Source organism: Mustela putorius, unplaced genomic scaffold (genome assembly GCF_011764305.1).
Source record: "Mustela putorius furo isolate JIRA1106 unplaced genomic scaffold, ASM1176430v1.1 tig00000281_pilon_pilon_pilon, whole genome shotgun sequence".
Lineage (NCBI taxonomy): Eukaryota > Metazoa > Chordata > Mammalia > Carnivora > Mustelidae > Mustela > Mustela putorius.
In genome coordinates, this window is record NW_025421343.1 from 3325673 (window position 1) to 3348867 (window position 23195).

A 23195-nucleotide genomic window follows, 5' to 3' on the forward strand; every position below is an offset into this window, starting at 1 on the left:
ATAGCCCAGGTCTTCTGTGGTCTAATGTGGATCCCCAGGACCAGGTTATCACAGGAGTCTTCTCAGGGGACTGACCTATGGCTTCCTGAGTTCTTGAGCAGGAAGCAGGCTTTATCAGGATCCAAGGTTGGTGGTAGCCTAAGCACAGGTCCTGAAGGACCTTGGTTAAGTCATTTACCCTCTGGGGGACTCAGTTTCCTACCCCTCAAAATAAGGGCATGGGACCAGATGAGTAGGAAGGCCCCTCCCGCCCATGTGCTCTTACTCTAGGACACAGTTGCAACCCTGATGAGAGGCTTTATTGCTAAAAAGTCAGTGAGGGTTTATTAATTCCTCAAACAAAAGCTCCTAGAACCACTCCAGCAAGTGCTGTGAAGCACACTGAGGAGACCCTGGCAAGGGAAGGCTGGAGCCAGGTGGGATGTGACAGGTCACAGGTGGCTCTTGGGCCACTTGGCTTTAGCCCCTTTTGTTCCAGATTCTAGCCAAGAAGCTCTGGGGCCTGACTCTTCCCATAGCATGAGATGTTTGGGGGCCCTGAGGAAGGGAAGGCCAGTGGCGTGGCTTTTAGCATAGCCAAGGCCCAAGCCTTTTTCCTCTACCCAACTCCACCTGTCCCCAAATCCCAAAGAGCAGAATTCCTGGATTTTCCTTTCCCAGCCCAGAGTTGTTTTAAGGCTGGTTATGTGGGACCAACTCTTCTACCAGAAGGTCCAGGGTGGTTGCAGCAGCTCAAAGGTGGGGATGCTGGTGACATTGACTGGGATGGAAATGATGGCCCATGGCAGCCCATGCTGTTCCAGGGAGCGACGGATCATGTAGCTGGGAGGGCATGAAGAGAGGTGGTGATGGTCACTTTCTCAGCACCCCATCATGCCCCACTGTCCCCATCACTCTGGGAGTTCTAGAGCCCAAGCACTTGGCCCTCCAACTGAGGCTTGCGGGAAAGGACTGGTGATTGCCCTTGACCTCCCCAAGTCATGGCACCCAGCCTGGTGCTGATACAGCCAGAGATAAGGAGCCCTCACCCATCTCGGCCGAGCAGGAAGAGAGCAGGGATGTCAGCTGTGCGCTGGGTACTGTCCTGGATCATCTCCACGTAGAAGCTGTCATTGTCAACCGCATTGTCAGAGATGATCACTGCCCGACCGCCGTGCTCCTGCACCACTCGGGTCTTGGAGAGGAAGGAGCAGCCCCTGGAAGAGGTGGTGATGAGACCAAAGGAAAGACAAGATCCTAACTAGCCCTCCTCCAGACTGCCACAGCAAGGATGAAAGAAGGACCAGGGAGAATTTTTTATAAGTGGCCAAAAGGCATGAATCATCTTAAGACATTTCTTAAAGACCATTCAAAATGTGAATTGTTTCAGAGCACCACCACCAACACTGATCTCAGAATCTACCCTATGCCGGGCCCTCCTCTGGTGCCAGCGTCTGTCTGCTCCTTACCCTCTCTCCACCAGAGCGATCTGGTCCTGGATGAAGAAACCGTTGCTGAGCTCCCCGCAGGCCTCCGAAGGTTCTGCAGGGACAAGGTGAATCTGCTCATACCTTGTGTGCTGGAAGACATTTAGATAGGTCAGGGTGAGGAGCCATGCCAGTTCCAAGACCAGGCTGACAGTCCCCTATTGGTTCTTCCCAAAGTGTGAAGGAAACGTGGAGTGGTTTCGGTATGTTGGGCACTGAATTATTTTTACTAAATTCTCATAAAGGCTTATCTAGTTGTCCCACTCGACCCTGCCTTTCTATGAGATACGTAGGAGAGTTGGTATGGTTTCAGGGGAAGTTTCTACTTCCCCAGAAAGGGGAAGTAACCTGCCTTAAGTCACATAGTGCAGACAAAGCTAGCAGAGCCCTTGGTTTCTCACTATTTCATGTCCTCAAAGAAGACAGCTTTGTCCCTGTCTGGTGCTCAAGTCTGTATTACACCTGGGAGGGTAGCTAACCAGAAATCTGCACCACTGGCCGTGCCCTGCTCAAGTTGCCGGGGGCCAGCACCCACCCAGTCCAGTCGCCCATCCTCAGACCCGCCCTGCCCCGAACTCGCGGGGTCCCCAAGGTGACCCGTGACTCCTTCCTGCACAGCAGCCCCAGGAGGACAGACCAGGATTCTGCATTCTCCCCTGTCCCAGCACTCAAGTATTGGTTGAAGGGATGAGAGGGTCGCCTTACTTGGTGGGATGGAGATGGAGATAAGATCAGAGACAAAGGGGTCTCCCTGAACTTACAAAGATACCACCAAAGTCCTTGGCAGGTGTGGCTGTGAAGATGTAGCGAATGTCTCCAGGACTCAGCACTTGGAAGTACAAATAATCATGGATGCGTAAGCCTGAAAGATAAAAGAGTACGGGTGAGAAGCCTCCAAAGAACAAGCTGGTTCAAGTTCAGATCATGGACCCACTGTTCAATGGGGCTGGCTGTAGTCTGGGCTCAGGGGCCCAGCTTTAGCCATGTTGAGTCCTCCTGATGGGTGAGATGGATGGTCTCTGCCCTGATGCAAAGAGAGTTAGTAACCCCAGACATATCAGCTGCTGCTGCTGCTGCTGCCGCCGCCACTGCTGCTGCTGCACAGGGGAGCCAGGAAGAGGGAGAGCCTCTGTGTTCTCTCTCGGGATGAATCCATCTTTGCTCTGAAGTGGACATGAGAGTTTCAAGGTGGAGCTGTGGTAGCCTGAGTATAAAACGATTCTCACTAAAACTTAAAAGTTGACTCCGGTTCCACTGCCATGCCCCTTGTCCAGCCACTGTCCTTTCTTGTCCTCATGGGTCCAGCTTCTTAACTGGTCTGTCTGCCTCTGTTCTTGCTCTCTATGGTCTATCCCCCCCCCCAAACAACAGCCATGGGGCTTCTTAAAATATCGTAAAGCAAATACGATGAGGTCACCATGCTTATGGCTCCAGAACCCTTCAACAACTAGCCTTTGTGTTCAAAATAAAATCTAAATCTCAACTGTGGCCTGTAGGGTCCTCTTCCATCTGGCACTTGGCTGCTACAACCTCATCTACTCCTTCCTGGCCTCCTTTCAGTTTCTTCCCTTCTCTTGAGTCTTCTTATAGGCGTTGCCTCTATGTGGGAGGCTTCTTCCCCTTTCCCCACCCCAGCTATGCCTCTTCACCGGGCTCACTCCTACTCATTGGCTAGGTCATAACTGATCTGTCACTTCCTAGAGAAACCTTAAGCCCTGTCATTGCTCTCTCCCCCATGCCCCTCCAAAATGAGCTTTTTCTCCTTTGACACTTTCAACATAATTTGTAATTATACAGTATTCATACTGTTTTGTTTAATGTCTGTCTCCTCCACTAAGGCAAGAACCACAGTTTCAGAGCTTAGTTCAATGCTGTATCCACATTATGTAACAGCGGCTGGGATATGTGGGTGCTCAATAAAGGTTGTTGAAGGAGTGAAGAACTATTTTCAGCTCCATTGCACTGAGGAAGAGAATTTTCAGAACAACCAGATTTTTCTGGGGTTTAGGATCTTCTCTTCAGCACCAAAGTTTAAAATTTTACCTGGACTTGAATCCTTGGTTCTTCAGCTCAGAGAGATTGAGGAATGTGGAAATGTGGAAGCTGCTTGCCACACGTCAAGTAGTCAGTCAACAGACTATCACACCACTACTGTGTGTCAGGGTTAGGCCTGACTGTGGCTTTAGCTATCCTTGTCTCCAGGCCATATCACAGCCACCAGAGAGAGTTCCACTGGCTTGGCATTGGGCTCACAGCTTTTACCCCGGGAGTGGGGACTTCCCACCAGATACAGATACATTCCCAAGAAGCCTTCTTTAAACTCCTCCTCCTTCCCACACATATCTTCACCTGGCCTTTGCATCTACTGATCTGTGTAAATCAAGTGTGGGTACACGTATGTGCTCAAGTGTGTGTAGGGTGTATATGTTTATGTGCTCCTTCAGGAGCAAACAGGTTGTGTGTGTATGTGTGTGCCTGTACATGTGAGCCCACGTGTAAGAATGTATGTCCCTGTATGCTCACATACGTATCTCCAGCTTGTACTATCTCTAGCTGGCCCTTGTTCTTTCTCCCGGTCGCCCCTTCAGCCATCTGGGTCGGCGCTCTTGGGGGCGTGGAGAGGAGTCCTGCTTCGACGTGGGGAGCTGAGGACTCAGAGTCCAGCCTCAGGCCGCGCCCTGCTCAAGTCGCCGGGGGCCAGCACCCACCCAGTCCAGTCGCCCATCCTCAGACCCGCCCTGCCCCGAACTCGCGGGGTCCCCAAGGTGACCCGTGACTCCCGGCCCGACACGCGAGCGAGATAGAGGGCCAGCCCCGCCCCGCAGCGCAGCCCCGCCCGTTGCCGCTCACCGTGGGCCGCGACGCACGCGGGGAGCCAGAGCACGAGACAACACCAGCCCGCGGCGCCGGGGACCATTTCCAGGGCCGGGCCCGGCGCCGCGCTTCCTCCGACCGCCCCACCGCGCTAGCTCGCCGGACTTCAGCCTGACAGCTGCTCCGGCCTCCAGCCCCCAGACCCGCTCTTGCTGCTGGTTGGCGGACGGGAACGAGGCCCACGGCTGATTGGCTCTGATGCCTGTTCGTGTAGCTACACTTTCCGCCTCTGCGCCTTAGCCTACTTCCTATTGGTCGAGTGAAGTGGGGCCGAGGGCTGATTGGCCTAAACTCTTAACAGCAACTGCCACCGTCCCCCCCCCCCCCACACACCCGCGCCCTAGCATTTCTTAGTTTGGATTCGGCTCCAGGACAGCGCGGGCTGGTGGGCGGGCCGGGGAGGAAAGCCGACTGGAGATGGGCAACTCTCTGGACTCGCTTTAGCCGTCAGTAGGTGCGGACTCGGCCTGATCTTCCCTGCGGCCGCCTAGCAAGACGATGATTTGCTTCTCACAACCGTGCTTTCCTCCTCCTCACCCCCTCTTTGGGAAGGCGTTCGTCTGGCGCTCAGGTGGTCTTCCGCGACCTCCACTCCGCTCGTCCTCTGCCCACTTCCACCAGTGCCTGCGCGCTCTCTGTCGGTAGGCGCTGGGGACCCGGCTCAGTGATCCCCTCCCTCGAGGAGGCTGTGGCCAGCGCAGAGCCGGAAAACGGGCACTGGGGCCAGGTGCCGGGTGCCCACGTCTGCTTTTCTACCACTTAGCCTACAGCTGTGACCTTGCACAACTTTCATAACCTCTCAGCCTCAGTTCCTCCATCTATAAAATGGGCATGATAATAGTACCAACGCGATAGGATTGGAAGGGTTCATGAAATCTCTCACCAAGTGCATATTTAACGTAAGCCTATCCCATAGCGCTCAATAAATGTTCGTGTTTATTGTATTCCTTGGTCTGGCGTTCGGGGTGAGGGGGGATGGAATGAGGGTTAGCGGGTGACGCAGACCGAACAAGGATTCTACATATTCAAAGAGAAAAGCACAACCCGAATCCGGCGACCCTAGGTAACCAACGCGTCTCCCAAAAGCTCCCTCAAAGACCCAGCCTCTGGTCCTTCTAGCCGTGTCGACTCTGTGGTAACAAGCCATAGAGTGGCGGAAGTGGCCCGTCCCCTTCCTCTCCCGAGCCAACGGCTTGGCGAAGCTTCTGGGGACTTCTCTGGCGCGGGGGATTGTGGGGTTGTTGGGCCGCCCGGACGCGGAGAAGACGGGAGGCGTAGCGGGCCAGTGAATAAGCTTCCAAAATGATGGTGAGTGGCGGTTCGCCTATCTGTCGCCATCCGCTGCCATCCGGCCCGTGGGTGGCACCGCCTGGCCCGGGTCGGTCCCATAGGGCCCTCCGCTACCTACTGACTCTGTCCTTAGGCGGATCCCCTGTCTCCGGCGACCCCGGCCCGCCGCGGCCTGGCTCGGCCCCCGCACGGAACTGGGGCTCTGGGCGAGGCCTTTGTGGGGCTGGAGGGAAGACTTTGGTCTGGCCGGCTGCGGACTACAAGTCCCAGGCTGCTTCGGGGCCGCGAGCCCGCTTAGGGGACCGGGTTTTTGGAGCCCCCTCACAATCATAAGCTGTGTTAGAGTGCGACTTTGAGCGTGCGTGCATACACGGTCGGCGGGTGCCTTGGGAAACGTGGGGGTGTAAAAAACGTGTGCTTCTTAGAACGGGCAGCGTGGGGACCTTATGTTGGGCGGAGCGGAGGGGCTCAACTGTGGTTGCTCGCGGGTCCCCCAGCCCGCCTGCTGCTGCATAGGTGGAAACACACTTGGCTTGTACTTTACCACTCACTCGTTCGTTCCTGAAGTAAAAGCATATTTAGTGCCTACTGAATGTCATGTAATGCCAGCTGGTTGTTGGGGCTGCAGCTTCTCAGCCAGGAGAATGGACAGGGCACATGGGGACACTACGGCAGAGGTGGGAAGAGCCGGGCTCGGACTCCGACTCTGTTTGCCCTTCCGGACTTGGCATCAGACCAGGCTTTTCTAGTTGGCCATCTAACGCTGGGTCTCCTTTTCTTGAATTAGGGGTGTCGGTGAATCCCGGAGGCCCCCTGTAGCCCAGCCCACTTCCGCCCCAGCCCTTTGTGCCATCTCAGGGCCCTAGATGCTTACAATGGATCCCAAGCCTGCTGCTGTCTCCTGAGTTGCTTTTGAACAGGGCCAGCTTTTAAGGGGGTGTCTGAGGCAAGACCCTGACGTAGATGCTGCTCCCTGTGGTGCACTTGGCAGTTCACGGACTCATTTTGGTCAGTCAGAGGAAATCTTCTGTTAAGTGGTGGCCTTCTACAGCCGCTTCCTGTCCTGGTGGAGGTCAGACTGACCTGTGAGGTGTGTGTTCATTCTGTGACCGGATGCCCTGGGAGTCCAGTTGTACCATGATAGAAGGAACCTAGAATTTATCTGTACTTTTTTCTCCCCTTCATACCTCTAGTACTTCCGTTTTTCAGTCCCTCTCCAGCAATACCTATTCTTGAAGTCGCTCCAGAGCTACACTGGATGCCTAGGTTTTGTAACTAAGCTGGTACCTACTAGGTATGTGACTTTGAGCATGCTATTAAATTTCCTGCCCTCGGTGTATTAAGGGGATTCTTTGAGCTGCTACATACAGAGCATCCAGCATGGAGTAAGCACTCAGCAGATCTTAGCTGTTCTGCTAGGTGGTTGGTTTCTTCCTTCCCTCCCTGTAATCTGTCCTACTGACAAGACTTCCATCAGAGTTTTGTTTGGCAAGACTCCTTTTGGGATGTGAATCTTCTGTCAAAATCCTTGCTGTCATGGAATTAGCCCTCGATATTCTAGAATGCTTCTGTGATCAGAAGATAGGTAAAGGGGTCCCTGGCTGGCTCAGTCCATAGAGCATACAACGCCTAATCTCGGGGTCATGAGTTTAAGCCCCACCTTGGGGGTAGAAATTACAAATAAATAAAGTTTTTTAAAAAGAGAGAGGACTGATAACTCAGTCCTGTGACTTGCAGTACACTAGGAAGGAACATGTGTCCTTGCCTTTGTGGTATTGAGTACTACATGCCTTGGCATGTGAACACCTGTTGTTGTTTTACAGAACATTAAGCTTTAATAATAAATAAACGTTTTTAAGGAGGATGAAGATGAAGGTCATTAAGCTGAAATTCCAGAGCCTTCCACGATACCCTTGGCAGATTACTGGTTCCGCTCTTGTTTCTTTATTCAGTAAAAATGAGTGAGATTGAAAAGTAACTTAGAAAAGAAGCTGGACTTCCCATAGCAGTGCGTGTCCTCCAGGAGGTAAAAGAAGAGGACCTGTCCAGCTTGACCTGGCTTGGTTCAATCCAGCTCTGCCACCTTTCCCTTCCCTTAGGATTCCTCGTTTATCCAGCCTGCCATTTCTGTGGGCCCAGCCTACACAGCATAGGGAACGTGGGGCTCAGATGCTTCTGAGCCCTCTTTGCTTTGTACTTAAGAATTCTCAGTGGATTTCGTTTCACCACCCTGCCAGTGCTTTTGCAAAAATTAGAAGCCAGTGTCTTTTTTTTTTTTTTTAAGATTTTATTTATTTGAGAGAGAGCACGCACACATGAGGGGGTGAGGGTCAGAAGAAGAAGCAAACTCCCTTTTGAGCAGGGAGCCTGATGCAGGACTTGGTCCTGGGACTCCGGGATCATGATCTGAGCTGAAGGCATTCGCTTAACCACCTGAGCCACCCAGGTGCCCAAGCCAGTGCTATCTTAATTCATGGCGTATATAAAGTTGAATTTTCAGTATCAAAAGCTTTTGCATATTACTTCATACGTGGCCAAATCTAGGCACTCCACAAATTGAGATGATTATAATCCTTACCTTTGGGAAGCTCATACTTTAAGATGGCTGGTGTTATAAAAATTGTGCACAGAGGAAGCAGAAGGAATTACGGGATCCTCTCTTCAGGGTGCCCCTAGTAGCTGCTGTTAAAAAAACATCTTGAAAGAATTGGGGCACTGATGAATTGCTGGCATGGTAAGAAAGTGTTTTGTTTTTTACCATTTAAAAATATCTTCACACACAAACACACACTTTATTAAGTAAGCTCTATAGCCAACACAGGGCTCAAACTTAGGACCTGGAGATCAAGAGACACATGCTCTACCAACTGAGCCAGGGTAGAGACACCTGGATGGCTCAGCCAGTTGGCCATCTGACTCTTGGTTCAGCTCAGGTCATGATCTCAGGGACCTGAGACACTGCCCTGTGTTGGGTTGTGGGCTCAGCACTGAATCTAAATTGTCCCTCTCGCTCTGCTCCCCCTACCCCTGTTTGTGCACTCACTCTCTCCCAAATAAAATTTTTTTTTTAAAGATTTTATTTATTTATTTGACAGACAGAGATCACAAGTAGGCAGAGAGGCAGGCAGAGAGAGAGAGAGAAGGAAGCAGGCTCTCCGCGGAGCAGACAGCCTGATGCGGGGCTCGATCCCAGGACCCTGGGATCATGACCTGAGCCGAAGGCAGAGGCTTTAACCCACTGAGCCACCCAGGTGCCCCAAATATTTTTTATTTTTTTAAAGATTTTATTTATTTGACAGAAATCACAAGTAGGCAGAGAAGCAGACAGAGAGAGAGAGAGGGAAGCAGGCTCCCTGCCGAGCAGAGAGCCCAATGAGGGGCTCCATCCCAGGACCCCGGGATCATGACCCGAGCCAAAGGCAGAGACCTTAACCCATTGAGCCACCCAGGAACCCCTATTTTTTATTTTTTTAAGGATTTTTTTTTATTTGTATATTTGATAGAGACAGAAAGACAGTGAGAGAGGGAACACAAACGGGGAGTAGGGGAGGGAGAAGCAGGCTTCCCACTGAGCAGGGAGCCTGATCCGAGGCTCCATCCCAGGACCCTGGGATCATGACCTGAGCAGAAGGCAGATGCCCAACAACTAAGCCACCCAGGCACCCCAAATAAAATCTTTTTTAAAAAATGGGGCACCTGGGTGACTTAGTTAAATGTCTATCTTTGGCTCAGGTCATGATCCCAGAGTCCAGGGTCACAGCCCACCGCACCATCCCTGCTCAGCAGGGAGTCTGCTCCTCCCTCTGCCTGCCCCCCAACCCTGTGCTCTCTCTCTCAAATAAATAAGGTCTTTTTTTTTTTTTTTTAAGATTATTTATTTATTTATTTGTCAGAGAGAGAGCGAGCGAGAGCGAGCACAGGCAGACAAAGTGGAAGGCAGAGTCAGAGGGAGAAGCAGGCTCCCTGCGGAGCAAGGAGCCTGATGTGGGACTCGATCCCAGGACGCTGGGATCATGACCTGAGCCGAAGGCAGCTGCTTAACCAACTGAGCCACCCAGGCGTCCCTAAATAAGGTCTTTAAAGGAAAAAAAAAATATCAGGGTAGCTCTTATAAATAGGCATACAATTTGGAGGTGGAGATAAGAAAAAGTCTTCATAAGCATTGTTCAGTTATCCTGTTGGAGAAGTGAAAATTTGTTGAAGGTAACAGGAAAAGTTTGAGATGCAAGTTGGTTTTTGATTTGAAGTTTAACACTATGCAGGGCAAGGATGAACCGAAGAAGCTTGGGGCTGCCATGAGAAATAATTTAGCAGGACTGAGAGAGGGTAGGGCCTTTGAACGGAATAGCTTTTTCCTTACTGAAGGTATAAGAGGCCTGAAAGAATGCTGAGAGTATAAAGAAGCCATTTCTTGCTGTCAGACCTGGGACACTGGTGAAAGGGAAGGAATTTTCTCTCTGGCCCATGCCTGACCTCAGATTTCGGGGGTTATCTGACAGGTAGTCTTTTAAAAAAAGAGAAAGAAAGAAAGTAGTGTATGTGTTTATTAGGAAAACGTTGAAACAAAACAGAAAATCCACAATACAAAGCATCAGAACCCTTTTTAAGAGTGTAGGAACACTCTTACTCATTACAGCTTCTTGCTCATCTTTCCAGCCCCTTTTATGCATTTACATACTATATCTTGCCTCCTACTTTGTTTCTCTTTACATTTTATATAGATAAAATGTAAATTGGAACATGCCATTCCTCTGCAATAAGTTTTTCCAGGGCTTCCTTTTGTAGGAATAAAATCCAAACTCCTTACCATGGTCTGTATTGAGTATGGAGCTGGCTGTTGCCTGCATCTGCAGCCTTACTCCAGTCTTCCTTCTGCCCACTGTCCTCCAGCTGCACTGGCCAGAGGAGTTGGCCTTTATCAGGAATTGCGCAGTGAATATGGAGTCACCCTCATGGGTCACTGGGCTTTCTGATGCGTGAACCCGTGCCTCCTTATTGTTGGGTCAAGATCTCCCTTGTGCTTTCATTTCCTGTGTCTTTCCTGCTCAGACTAGGGGTGGACAGGGGCAGAGGCTTTCAGACTTCGTATAGCAATCCATGGTAAGAAGTACATTTTAAGTCATAGCTTAGTAGTACACATATAGCATAACAAGTTTCAAAACAGCACCCTTACTATATTCTGTTCTACAACACAAAATTAAGTCACAAACGCAGAGAAGACAGAGTCTGGTTATGAGCTCATCTCGGAAGGCACAGGTTTTGATACAAACTGCTTTGCCAAGATGAGGAATTACTGTCTGTGCTAACAGTCACTGAAGCAAAGGTCTCTAAGCAAAGTTTTTAAATGGGGAAGTATCCCTGTCTTCCCAGAGTTTCTAAGGCGGGTATCCAAATTAAGCCCCTGTAGGAATAATGACTGTTCTCGAGGCTAGCCTGCAAAATAGATGAAAATTTCTTTGGGACATTTGACTGGAGACCGGTCACAGGGAAGCTCTATGGAACTGACACTGAGAGATGGAAACATCGTGTACGAATTAGATTTGTTGTCATTTTGTGAGGGTATCTGTTTCTCTGCCTGGCTCCTCCTGTGCACTCCAGCTAAGCATGGTTAGTAAGCTGCCTGCCTGGGCATCTCCAGGACACCACCTGAAGCTGTTGGCATCTCGTATTTTGCATCAATGCCCCGTCAACTTCTGTAGGATTAAGCTGTAATGCAGATAAGTGGTGGTTTTGCTGGAGGGTGAACACTGAGCTTCTTCCTCCTGTGCTGTGACCTAATTCTTCAACACAGGGGATAGTGTAAGAGTTGAAAAGGCTGTGCTTACTCTGCTGAGCACTGGAGAACACAGTATTTGATTTAGACTAAATCATCCTCCTCATACCATTTTCTAGCACACCTGCAGGGTAGCTGTGTTCTTGGCTGTATCTCTGGATATAGGTGCTGGTCAAGGAATCAGCGTGGTGGACAGTGGGAATATAGTTTTTAAAAACCTTCAGAGGGGCGCCTGGGAGGCTCAGTTGGTGAAGTGTCTGACTCTTAATTTCAGCTCAGGTCATGATCTCTGGGTTATGAGATCAAGCCTTGCGGCTGGCTTGGTTCTTAGCAGGGTGTGTGCTGCTCTCCCTCTACACCCCCTCCGTGTGTGTGTGTGTGTGTGTGTGTGCGCGCGCATGCGTGTGTGCATGTGCTCTCTCTCTTGGATCTTTAAGAGGCCTCCATATATTTCTGTTATGGGGGAGATGGAAACATTTATCCTTTTGCCCCTCCTTGAATTTCATTGCAATAGATGATTGTTAAAAGCAGTCCGTTGTTCTTTCTTCTCCAGCCCACACCAGTTATCCTGTTGAAAGAGGGGACTGATAGCTCCCAAGGCATCCCCCAGCTTGTAAGTAACATCAGTGCCTGCCAGGTGATTGCAGAGGCTGTACGAACCACCCTGGGCCCTCGCGGCATGGACAAGCTGATCGTAGATGGCCGAGGTGAGTCTGCAGGGTTCCTCAGGCCAGGGCACAGGGGAGGACACTCCTGGGGAGTGTTCAGGGTAGCAGAGATTGGCCTCACAAATGCCACTGTTTTTAAGATCTCTGATGGCTTGCTGTGAAACAGTTCCATTTCGTACTTTGTCCTGAATGCTAATAAATCTTAGGGGAATATAGGAATATATGGGAGAAGTTGGTCTCAGGAACCTGTTGCTTCTTGGGGAGAGGCAGCCTGGAAACATGAAACAGAACCATCTGTGTTGCCTGTGGTCATTCCATTGTATCATGTCACCAGAACAGAATTTCCCCCCATGTTTTAGTGTCCTAGCTGACATGGGAGATAATAGGGTGTTAATTAGATAGTCAAGACTATCTAAACAGTTTCTCACTCATTTGAAGTAATATTTTCTACATTCAGTTTGAGGTGTGCAAAGTGCTGTTTGGAGAAAATCAGGAGCTCATGGTCTTCAGAAGCTTGTGGTTTCAGGTGCTTTGTGCACAGAGCTAAGTCTGTAAAAAGATCAGTTCATAGATGCCACGATCTTCTCTTGTCCCATCCCAGTAAAGTGTGTGTGGGCTCCCAAGTCCAACTGGGAAAAGGGTCTTTAAATTTTTACTTTCTGTTTTTCCTTTTAAGGCAAAGCAACAATTTCTAATGATGGGGCCACAATCCTGAAACTCCTTGATGTTGTCCATCCTGCAGCAAAGACTCTAGTGGACATTGCCAAATCCCAAGATGCTGAGGTGGGGAAATCAAGCATATGTGTTTAAGTAAAGGTTGAAATGCATGGCTGCTTGCTCTTTTGCTTTTCTCGCATAAAGTTGTTTTTTTTTTTTTTTTTTTTTTTTTTAATTTTAACTCTGAAATTATGATTTCACAAGTAGTACATACTTGTAAAATAATTAGATGGTATTGATAGTCTTTGAAAATTTATACTCTTTCACTGCATTTAGCTGAGATATTAGAACCAGGGCCATATACTGTCGTGCATATCTGTGACCTTGTAAATAATTTAATCTCTCTACCCCTGAAACAAATAATATATGTTAATTTTTTAAAAAAGCAAAAAGAAACAGGTGAAAATAATTTTAGTATATTTAGTATATTTAGCTTAAAAAAAATCTCTCGGGGGCGCCTGGGTGGCTCAGTGGGTTGAGGCCTCTGCCTTCGGATCAGGTCATGATCCCAGGGTCCTGGGATCCAGCCCCACATCGGGCTCTCTGCTTAGCGGGGAGCCTGCTTCCCTTCCTCTCTCTGCCTGCCTCTCTGCCTGCTTGTGATCTCTGCCTGTCAAATAAATAAATGAAATCTTTAAAAATCTCACATGTTAGTCACCTTATAAGATGGGACTGGAAACTCCAAGGTTTCCAGTTTATCTGCTGTTGTTTTTCCATGCTGGTAAAATACAGATAACATAAAGTTTGCCACTTCAGTCATTTTCAAGTGTATGAAATGACAACATTAACCAGTGTGTCTTAAAGCATTTCTAACTCTGTGGGCACTGGGGTGGCTCAGTTCCCTAAGCTTCTGCCTTTGGCTCAAGTCATGATCCCAGGGTCGTGAGATGGAGCCCCAAGTCAATCTCCTTGCTCAGTAGGGATCCTGCTTCTCCCTCTCCCTCTGCCTGAGGCTCCCCTGGGTTGTGCTCTTTTTCTCGCTACATCTCTCTGTGTGTCTTTCAAATAAATAAATAAAATCTTTACCCAAAAAAAGAAAATCTAACACTAGAATCTTGAATCAACTGTTGAGAGGAAACAGGCTTGCATTTTAGAGTATCACAGATTTGTTCTAAAGTTATATAAAAAGGTTTATTGAGACCCAGTAGACTATAAAACAGTGTAACTTGTAAAAATTAAAGTGAGAATAATCTGAATTTGACCTGTTACTATCTTCAACAAGGGACTAATAACCTTTCTGGCCAGGAGTTTGGCCACTTAAACCCTTTACCCCAGTACCACTTCTTCCCCCACTTCTTCCCCCTTGGAGATCCCTCACATTACACAATGGACATAAGTGAGTTGAAAGTGAATTTCTGCCAAATCAGATGTGAACTGGTTTTAGCTTTTATTCTTTTTCTCATTCATTAAAAATAGGGTTTAGATCCCATTGTAGAAAATGACTATGTTAGAATGGTTAGCAGATTGTTATCTGCTTGTTCCAGTGTATAAAATGTAAAGGACTTTTGGCCTTTCCTGGAAGGTTTGTTTCCGTGGGATTCAGCGGAAATGATCTTTTTGGAAACTTCTGTAGTCCTTCATACTCCTTAAAGAATGTTTGTGTCCTGTCTCTTGCTGCCATGGTTACCTGGGACACAGAAGCATAAGCGTGACTGGGACTATCTTGTTCATCATGCCTGTGTGTAATATATAAGTTCTTGGTTAATCTGCTTATGTGATTTCACATCCTGAGGAACTTTGATTGTCCAAATCAGCTCTCTTTGGAGAATGGGCCTGGCTGGGGAATTAATTTTGTAGCCCAGAGCCTTTTGATGGGATGGATACCTAACTGCCTTCACCTATGCTTTCAGGAAAAAACATTTTACACCCATTTAAACACTCCTAGTTTAAATGGGTAGGTTGCCTAAAAATGGAGTTTCAGGGTTTATCTCTAAACATGAGAAAATGTGAATTTCCTGTCATCTGCTTCTAGGTCGGTGATGGTACCACCTCTGTGACCCTGCTGGCTGCTGAGTTTCTGAAGCAAGTAAAACCCTATGTGGAGGAAGGTTTGCACCCACAGATCATCATCCGAGCTTTCCGCACTGCCACCCAGTTGGTATGGGAATATTGGCTACCCTGGCCATGTGCTTGGGTACCTTCATGTTTTTCTTAGGATAATACCTTTACTGGGGTATAGAGAGGCTGGTGACAGGGTTCTTTGGACTTTTTCTGACTTCTCCCTACAAATTTCAGATCTGCCATTCAGTAGCTATCTCTTCAAGCTTCAGGTTTCCTGATGGACTCAGTAAGTGAGAGCTGGGGTTTTTTGGTTTGTTTTTTATCAAGTTCCTCATGGCACACATGTTAGGACCCTGCTTTTACTGATCTTTGACCTTCATTCTGTGATCTTGGGCAAGTCAGTCCCTCTAGGCTTTACTTTCTCCCTTTACTATCTCTCTTCCAGGGGCACCTGGGTGCCTTGTCAGTTAAGTGTCCAATTCATGATTTCGGCTCAGGGTCATGGGATGAAGCACTCGGCTCAGGCTCCATGCTCAGTGGGGAGTCCGCTTGAGATTCTCTCCCCTACCCCCCAAAGTTACTTACTGTCTGTTTCGGGTTGGTAACATTAAAATGAGATCATACATGAGAAGTGCTTTTGAAAAGATACTAAGTTTAACATATAAAGGTATTATATATCTAATAAATTAAAGCACTGGGTGTTTTTCATAAGCCAGAAGGTTTGGCCCAATCTAGAATCCTAGCTTGTTTCCACTCACTTATTTTAGTGTATTTTTTGCATATTCAGAGTTAAATCCTAGAAATACCTTGGTTTTTCAGAACTAGACCTATGCCTAGACCTATTTGTCACTGGGAGTTTTCTAAACTACAGAGACCTTTGTTTCAGGCAGCTATAGGACTTGGAAGTGTTGTTTCAGCTGCAGAGTGGGAATGTTTAAGAATTGGGAGTAAACAGATTATAGAGTGGCAGGATGGTCTGGGACCCACCTCTCCAGGTTGCCTTTGGCATCAGGGACTCACTCGGCTTCTGTTGTTGGCAGGCAGTTAACAAGATCAAAGAGATCGCTGTGACCGTGAAGAAGGAAGATAAAGTGTAAGTTTTTGGTGGGCTTTGTCAGAACCTTGACTTTCTGTGGCCAAATTGGATGTAGAAGTGTGTTGCCACCCTATATGGGCCCAGGGCCATTTGGCTCTTGCCAGACCCTTGGCTGTATGCCAGCTTACACAGCACAAAAGGGGCTGTATGCTGGAGTTTTAAAGCTGTCCCACGCGAGGTCTCTGGCCGTGGTCACCATCCCTCAGTGGTAATCTGTCCTAAAGATGCAGAAGAGGAAGGTGGTGTGGGCTGAGTTTAGACACCAGAACAGACCCCCTGTCCACACTGCAGTAGACTCAACACTAGAGCCTGATGCAGGTCCCACCCATCCTCGTGTCCCAGGGAGCAGAGGAAGCTGCTGGAGAAGTGTGCCATGACCGCCCTGAGCTCCAAGCTGATTTCCCAGCAGAAAGCCTTCTTTGCCAAGATGGTGGTGGATGCAGTGATGATGCTCGACGATCTGTTGCAGCTTAAGATGATTGGAATCAAGAAGGTGCAAGGTGGTGCCCTGGAGGTAAGCCTGCCACAGCCCCCCGGGAGGCTCCTGCCTTCACATGGACTCTGCAGACGGGTTGGTGCAGGAGGTGAGCACACCGTACAGGTGCTGAGAGAATGTGTGTTGGGCTGGAAGTCAGACTAGAGTTGTGGTCCCCATGATGTCACTACAGCCTATGACTGTACATACTTTCTGGACCTGTATTTACTTGACAGCAGAAGAGCAGATTGAACTCAATTTTTAGAATCTCTGTGTGATGTGGGAGGGGATAGCCCTAGCTCCATCTGATAAATCATTTAGGACCCTCCGGGCGAATAAATCTGAGAAGTGCTTCTCAGTCCACTCTATTTGAAGGGACACGCCTTTTATTCATTTGTTTTGAATAGATTATACATAGTTTTAAATGTATAAAGGGGCCTAAAGATAAAAATAAATGCCCCAGATACAACCATTAAGTGTGTGTGTGTGTGTGTGCACAAGTGCTTCCAGCATACTGTGTGTGTCTATAAACATATGTAAATACTGCTTTTCTAAACACAAGGGTTTATTTGTAATACAGTGTTCTGTAATTCCCTTTTGTCCATTTAACAATATATTTTAGAATTTCTTTTTAAAGATTTTATTTATTTATTTGATAGAGCTCACAAGTAGGCAGAGAGAGAGGAAGGGAAGCGGGCTCCCTGCCAAGCAGAGAGCCCAATGTGGGGCTCTGTCCCGGGACCCTGGGATCATGACCTGAGCCGAAGTTAGAGGCTTTAACCCACTGACCCACCCAGGTGTCCCTCTGCCTATCCATCTTGATAGAGCTCAGGCATCACCCCTTTAGGATGCTGTGGATTTGAGTGTTGCACATGTGTTCACTGTTAGGCAATAGTATTAGAGATTAGCCCTGACACAGAACATGGAGGTCTTTGAGCTGAATATATCCTTTTTTATTGAGTGGGAAATAACTTGGTCCCTTAATAAGAGAGATCTGGAGGGTGCCTGGGTGGCTCAGTGGGTTGAGGCCCTGCCTTCGGCTCAGGTCATGATCCAGGGGTCCTGGGATCGAGTCCCACATCGGGCTCTCAGGGAGCCTGTTTCCTCCTCTCTCTGCCTGCCTCTCTGCCTACTTGTGATCTCCCTCTGTCAAATAAATAAAATCTTAAAAAAAAAAAAAAGAGAGCGAGAGATCTGGGATTTGAACCCAAGTCTTTGGATAGTGCTGAAGTCCATCCTAAGGGCAGCATGCTTTCTTACTATTCCCTTCTATTAAATCCAACCCACAGGAAGCTCAAGTTCTGAGGGACTGAAATGTAGGAAGCCACAGTTGTAGCTAGGGAACTGTACAGGGGTTTCTGACCCTTCTGGCTTCATCTCCTTGGAAGAGGGTGCACCTAGCTTACCGCACACAGGTCAGAGTGTGTGTGCACACACGCAGGACAGATAGAGGGGGTGTGGGGTGACGTGTCCCGTAGAAAACTGGGAGGGAGTTGAGTTGGGATTGAAGGGGGAGGCATTAGGCAGCCAGTACCTTATTCATAAATGCCTGGTCCCAGGGTGCCTGGGTGGCTCAGTGGGTTGAGGCCCTGCCTTCGGCTCAGGTCATAAATGCCTGGTCCCTTCTCTGGCACTGGAGGTATACATTTGGCATTATCCCTTGGCTCCCACTTTGGAGGTCAGTCTTAGAGGAGTGCCCAAATGGCTTTTACCATGCTTAGTCTCTGTAAGCTGAATGATTGATTTTCTTGATACTGAAGGGACAGCCAAAATACGTTTTGTGTTTTTCCCAGGTTTTATGAAAATGAAAAGGCTTTGTTGTAACAGTGAAATAAAGTCATGGTCGGGGTGCCTGGTGGCTCAGTGAGTTAAGCCTCTGCCTTCGTCCCAGGTCATGATCTCAGGGTCCCGGGATCGAGTCCCACATCAGGCTGTCTGCTTAGCAGGGAGCTTGCTTCCCCACCTCTCTCTGCCTGCCTCTCTGCCTACTTGTGATCTCTCTCTCTCTGTCAAATAAATAAAATCTTGAAAAAAAAAAAAATGAAGACATGGTTCACTCTTTCAGGTTCACAGGAATAGACATATCTTAGCCTAGTACGCCACTAGCTTGATTTCATTTCATGCCAGTACTGAACTGTTGACTGTTTTGTTATTTTTAAACAGGAGTCCCAGCTGGTAGCTGGCGTCGCGTTCAAGAAGACTTTCTCTTATGCTGGGTTTGAAATGCAACCCAAAAAGTACAATAATCCAATGATCGCCCTTTTAAATGTCGAGCTTGAGCTGAAAGCTGAGAAAGATAATGCTGAAATCAGAGTCCACACCGTTGAGGTAGGCCCCACCAGCTGGCAGTGACCAGGGAATGGCCAGCTTTCTTGGGCCAAAGCCATGGTCTTTGTGGACATCTTGGGCACAGCTTTGTTTTTCAGGCTCCCTATGGACCCCATTCTCCTCCTGGCCCCCTGAATATGTTGATGTCCAAGTACTAGGCCCACTTTTTTTCCCATTCTGCTCCCTAAGTGACCTGACGTGAGGGGATTTGGGTAGGTAAGACCTGCTGAAATAATTCTTTGGACCCTGAGACGGGGCTAGCGGGGCCTTCCACCTATACACCAAGCCCAGGTTTTTGAGTCCTCTTATTTGAGCAGATGAAGGCCGTTCTGCACCGGGTCCCACACTATAGGGACAGGTGTGCTTCCGTGACCGATGATACCAAGGCTGTCTCTGGAGGTAGCAGTGTTCCCAGCTATAAGCAGGTGCTGTTAGGTAACGTGCCCCCAGCACAGAATGGCCTCTTGGGGAGGGGGTCTTGTCACTGGGGACTCCGTGGGTACAGCTTCTCAGAGGAATGTAGATCTGTGAGGCTAAACTATTTCTTAACACCTTGGCATGCCAGCTCTGGAGGAGCTCCCAGTCCTGGGGTTATTTTCTGTTTTGGCGTTTAAAAGTTTTAGGTGGTTCCCAAGTTACCGTATAGGGTCCTTGTTTAGTTGGACTGAGGAGGGGCTCTTCTGGTTACCGTCTTCTGGTTAATTCTCAGATAAATCAGCATATTTTACTTTGGGGGGTATACTTTAGCCTACTATATATGCTGATCTCCCCCCAAAAGCATCCTCATCCTTTTCTGGGTCTCTTAAGGATTATCAGGCAATTGTCGATGCCGAATGGAACATTCTCTATGACAAGTTAGAGAGGATCCATCATTCTGGAGCGAAAGTCGTCTTGTCCAAACTCCCCATTGGGGATGTGGCCACCCAGTACTTTGCTGACAGGGACATGTTCTGTGCTGGCCGAGTACCAGAGGAGGATCTGAAGAGGACAATGATGGTAACCAAATGTTTGAGTGCTGCTTCTTGGCCTTTGTGGCCCTGGTGGAATTTTCATTTACTCCTGGTGTGCTGGAGTGCACTTTCAGGTTGGCACGTGATTCTAGGCCTGTCTTCGCTTTTTTTTGGCCTTGAAGCACTCCAGTCCCCATGTGCACATGCTCGGTATAACCGAAACAAGTCAGGAAATGTGATTTGTGCAGGAACCTAGTAGTAATGTTATGATCAGCTAGAGAAACTTAAGTATTGGTGTTTCCAGCCAGATTTCCTCCTTTTTTTTTTCGCATTTCACCAAAGATGTGCTAGGTCTAAAGCACCAATCCTAAGTTGTTGGGCCCAGGGCACACTAGTTTGGGGGAGTGGGTTTTGGCTGAAGTAAAGGGTCCCCATCTCCTTTTAACTAGACCTGCTTGCCTGCTATGTGTCTTTGTTCTGTTTTATTTTCTCCTCTTTCGGGGATAAGGCTGAGAGTGGGTTATCCAGGGCAGGAGGCTCTGGGCACTAGTGTAGGGTTTGGCATGGGAATTGGCTTTTCAGGCTGGGTGGCAGGAAGCTGTCTTCTGGCTTCAGGGGAGCCTTAACTGCCAGGTGGTCTTACTTTCCTGTGCTCCTCAGGCCTGTGGAGGCTCCATCCAAACCAGTGTGAATGCTCTGTCATCAGACGTGCTGGGCCGCTGCCAGGTCTTTGAAGAGACCCAGATTGGCGGCGAGAGGTAAGCCATAGGCCTGGGCTGCCTGTTGGCGGAGGTCATGGGACCTGCCTGGTCTGGCCTTCTGCCTTTTTCTGGGATGTGCATGTGCTCCTCTTTTTTGAAGTCTCACCTTTGGGGCATAAAGAACTCAGATATGAAGTATTTCGAGAGGGGAGGAGGTCAAGTTGGGTCTAAAGTCTGATTCCACAATGCCCCAGGGTTACAGCCCCAAATTTTGCCCAGAACATGTCTACAAGAGTGGGATTGGAATACCCTAGTGGGATTTGGAAAACCAAAAGAGCAGCTGCTGAGTGTTGGGGAGGATGTGGTGAGGTCAGACACAGCCCGCTGGCAGCAGAAATTAACCTGTATGATTTTGATCCTGGGTATAGGTACAATTTCTTCACTGGCTGCCCCAAGGCCAAGACTTGCACTATCATCCTTCGTGGCGGTGCTGAGCAGTTTATGGAGGAGACAGAGCGGTCCCTGCACGATGCCATCATGATCGTCAGGAGGGCCATCAAGGTACTAGGCTGGGGGTGTCCTGCCCCCCAGGCTGTGTGGACAGCCTGCTCTGCCTCCCCAGCTGATAAGACCCTGGATTTGTGTGGTGGCTTCTTCCATGTATAACCTGTCCTTCCCTGAGTGGTCTATTTTCCCTCAGTTGCTTCACAAGTCATAGAGAAACAGCCTCATTATCTCAGAATAGGTGATACTGTCTTAAAGGCTATGACTTGTGAGCCATCCGTGAAGCTGCTGTTATCAGCCATCCCAGTGATTGTACCGGTGCCCTCAAACTACACAGTGACCCTGAAGATGGTCAGAAACCAGAAGGTTCACCGGATTGCAGTTGGGATGTGCTAGAAAAGAGCCGCATCTAGGTTTCCTGGGGTTTGGGATGTGGGAGGAATAAGGAACCACTCCCTTTCGGTGCTAGAGGGCCTGCCGACTGGCTGGTCTAGCTTGGCTGTGGCTGGAGCTTGGACCAGGGGCCTGTTAGCATTGAGAGGTGGGTCTGGTCTCTGCAGAACGATTCAGTGGTGGCTGGCGGCGGGGCCATTGAGATGGAGCTTTCCAAGTACCTGCGGGATTACTCAAGGACCATTCCGGGAAAACAGCAGCTGTTGATCGGGGCATATGCCAAAGCCTTGGAAATTATCCCACGCCAGCTGTGTGACAATGCTGGCTTTGATGCCACAAACATCCTCAACAAGCTGCGGGCTCGGCATGCCCAGGTGGGTCCTTTTCCCTTGGGTCCAGGGATTGGGTGTGTGGGCCTCAATTTAGAGCGTGTGCCATGCCTGCTCAGGCTGTGCTTGCTGGGCCCCAGGGACAGGGCTGGAACCGGACCCTGTACCAGCTCACTGTGTCTCTGAGGGCAGAGAGAGCCGCAGTGCCATCAGAGGAACTAGGGAGACCCTGCTGCCTCCTCCCCAGAAACACACACTGACCACATATATGGGGCTTCCCAGGGTGGTGGTAAGCAGGCCGGAGCCCCATCGACTAGCAGTCCAGCCACGGCTCTGCTGCTTCTAAGTTGTGATCTCCCAGAGAGCTTATTGGGTTCATTCATTGGGTTCATTCGGTTTATTCGCTGTTTGGCAGATACTTCTTGAGAGGTGTTAAGTGCTGGGCACTGTGACAACAGCACTCAGTGAGTGGCCTTGCTTCTGACTTGCCTGAGGGCTTGAAGCAAACATTCACTTTTCTGCATCTCCATATCTTCATCTGAAATGGGGACTAATGTAAGCAGTGAGCCAAGTAAGGGGGGGTTGGGGAGTGTTCCTCTTGAGAAATACAGAGTCCTCAGGGTGACCTGAGGATGGGGCATCCCCAAAACACAGCATGTTGCCCAAAAGAGGTCCTAGAGCTCTTGTGTGAGCAGCTTGTTAGGGTTTGAAGGGGGTGGGCGTTAGGGGCACGGGTGGGAAGACATGCACACCCAGCTTCCTGGGGTGATGCCAGGCAGATGCCATCTTCCTTGGGGAGATTCGGGCAAGTTCAGAAAGAATGAGGTTTTCTAACACCCAGAAGCTTTTGGAGGATATGTGGGAAGAAATTTGAGAGCAGTTACCTGTTACCTCCTCTCTTTTCCTGTTCTTTCAGGGGGGCATGTGGTACGGAGTGGACATCAATAACGAGGACATCGCTGACAACTTCGAGGCCTTCGTGTGGGAGCCAGCCATGGTGCGCATCAACGCCCTGACCGCAGCGTCTGAGGCCGCCTGCCTTATCGTGTCGGTAGACGAAACCATCAAAAATCCTCGCTCAACAGTGGATGCTCCCCCAGCGGCAGGCCGGGGCCGGGGCCGGGGTCGCCCGCATTGAGAGGCACCCTGCCCCTCTTGCAGGGGGCTGGCAGGCTGGCTGCAGGGTGTGCTTACTCTGTCTTGGTCAGTTGGTATCACAAGGAAGGGGTAGTCATTGGTCCACTCTGTTCTCACTGGAGGTTATTTAAATAAACTTAAGACTTAGAATTCACTTTACAAATTACCTGGGCATGGGAGTTTTACTTGGAAGTGTCTTGACTCTAGCTCAGGATTTTGCTTTTATATGTATTCACCCACAGAAAAATCTTTCTTGTCGGGCTGAATTCTCAGCAGCCTCTGGTTGTTAAGGCAGAGTGTGCCGCAGAGAGCTCCACTTGGGAACCTCCATCTGGAAGTCTCACTTTGTTAGTTTTCTTTATCCCAGAACTGGCTGGGACACTGATGTCATCTTGTTTAGCCCTGGCCTCACCAGGCACCGCTCCCAGGGTTTCTCTGGGTTTGAGTACCTGTGTTACGTTCCTTCATTTGCTCCTTCCACCTCCATACTCTT

At 49.1% G+C, this 23195-nt stretch overlaps 2 protein-coding genes across 3 annotated transcripts; one reads left to right on the forward strand and one right to left on the reverse strand.

Annotated features, from left to right (window-relative positions):
* Positions 1–281: 281 nt before the first annotated feature.
* PRADC1 (protease associated domain containing 1) lies at positions 282–4491 on the reverse strand. Its single transcript, XM_004742199.3, has 5 exons — positions 4317–4491; positions 2228–2328; positions 1449–1558; positions 1029–1196; positions 282–822 (listed from the first exon to the last, which is right to left on the reverse strand). The coding sequence occupies exons 1-5, from the start codon at positions 4381–4383 to the stop codon at positions 702–704; spliced, it is 567 nt and encodes a 188-aa protein (XP_004742256.1). The 5' UTR covers positions 4384–4491; the 3' UTR covers positions 282–701.
* A 999-nt stretch (positions 4492–5490) lies between these two features.
* Positions 5491–22865, forward strand: CCT7 (chaperonin containing TCP1 subunit 7). Of its 2 annotated transcripts, XM_004742200.3 has the most exons (12): positions 5491–5648; positions 11957–12110; positions 12748–12854; positions 14761–14886; positions 15830–15882; positions 16228–16399; positions 18524–18688; positions 19496–19684; positions 20299–20396; positions 20768–20900; positions 21404–21610; positions 22482–22865. In XM_004742200.3, exons 1-12 carry the CDS (start codon positions 5643–5645, stop codon positions 22701–22703), a joined length of 1632 nt encoding a protein of 543 aa, XP_004742257.1. In that variant the 5' UTR covers positions 5491–5642; the 3' UTR covers positions 22704–22865. The 2 variants fall into 2 exon arrangements, with proteins under 2 accessions (XP_004742257.1, XP_012906610.1); XM_013051156.2 differs by lacking the exons at positions 5491–5648; positions 11957–12110; positions 12748–12854; positions 15830–15882 and having other exon boundaries at positions 14825–14886.
* Positions 22866–23195: the final 330 nt, after the last annotated feature.

Excerpts from the sequence above, each read along its gene's own strand:
- PRADC1 (XM_004742199.3), bottom strand. The coding sequence starts at position 4,383 with ATGGTCCCCGGCGCCGCGGGCTGGTGTTGTCTCGTGCTCTGGCTCCCC. Across the intron at positions 2,329-4,316 it reads CGCGTGCGTCGCGGCCCACG|GCTTACGCATCCATGATTAT; the intron begins GTGAGCGGCAAC and ends TTTATCTTTCAG. Across the intron at positions 1,197-1,448 it reads ATCGCTCTGGTGGAGAGAGG|GGGCTGCTCCTTCCTCTCCA; the intron begins GTAAGGAGCAGA and ends CACCTCTTCCAG.
- CCT7 (XM_004742200.3), top strand. Across the intron at positions 14,887-15,829 it reads TCCGCACTGCCACCCAGTTG|GCAGTTAACAAGATCAAAGA; the intron begins GTATGGGAATAT and ends TGTTGTTGGCAG. Across the intron at positions 20,901-21,403 it reads TCGTCAGGAGGGCCATCAAG|AACGATTCAGTGGTGGCTGG; the intron begins GTACTAGGCTGG and ends TGGTCTCTGCAG.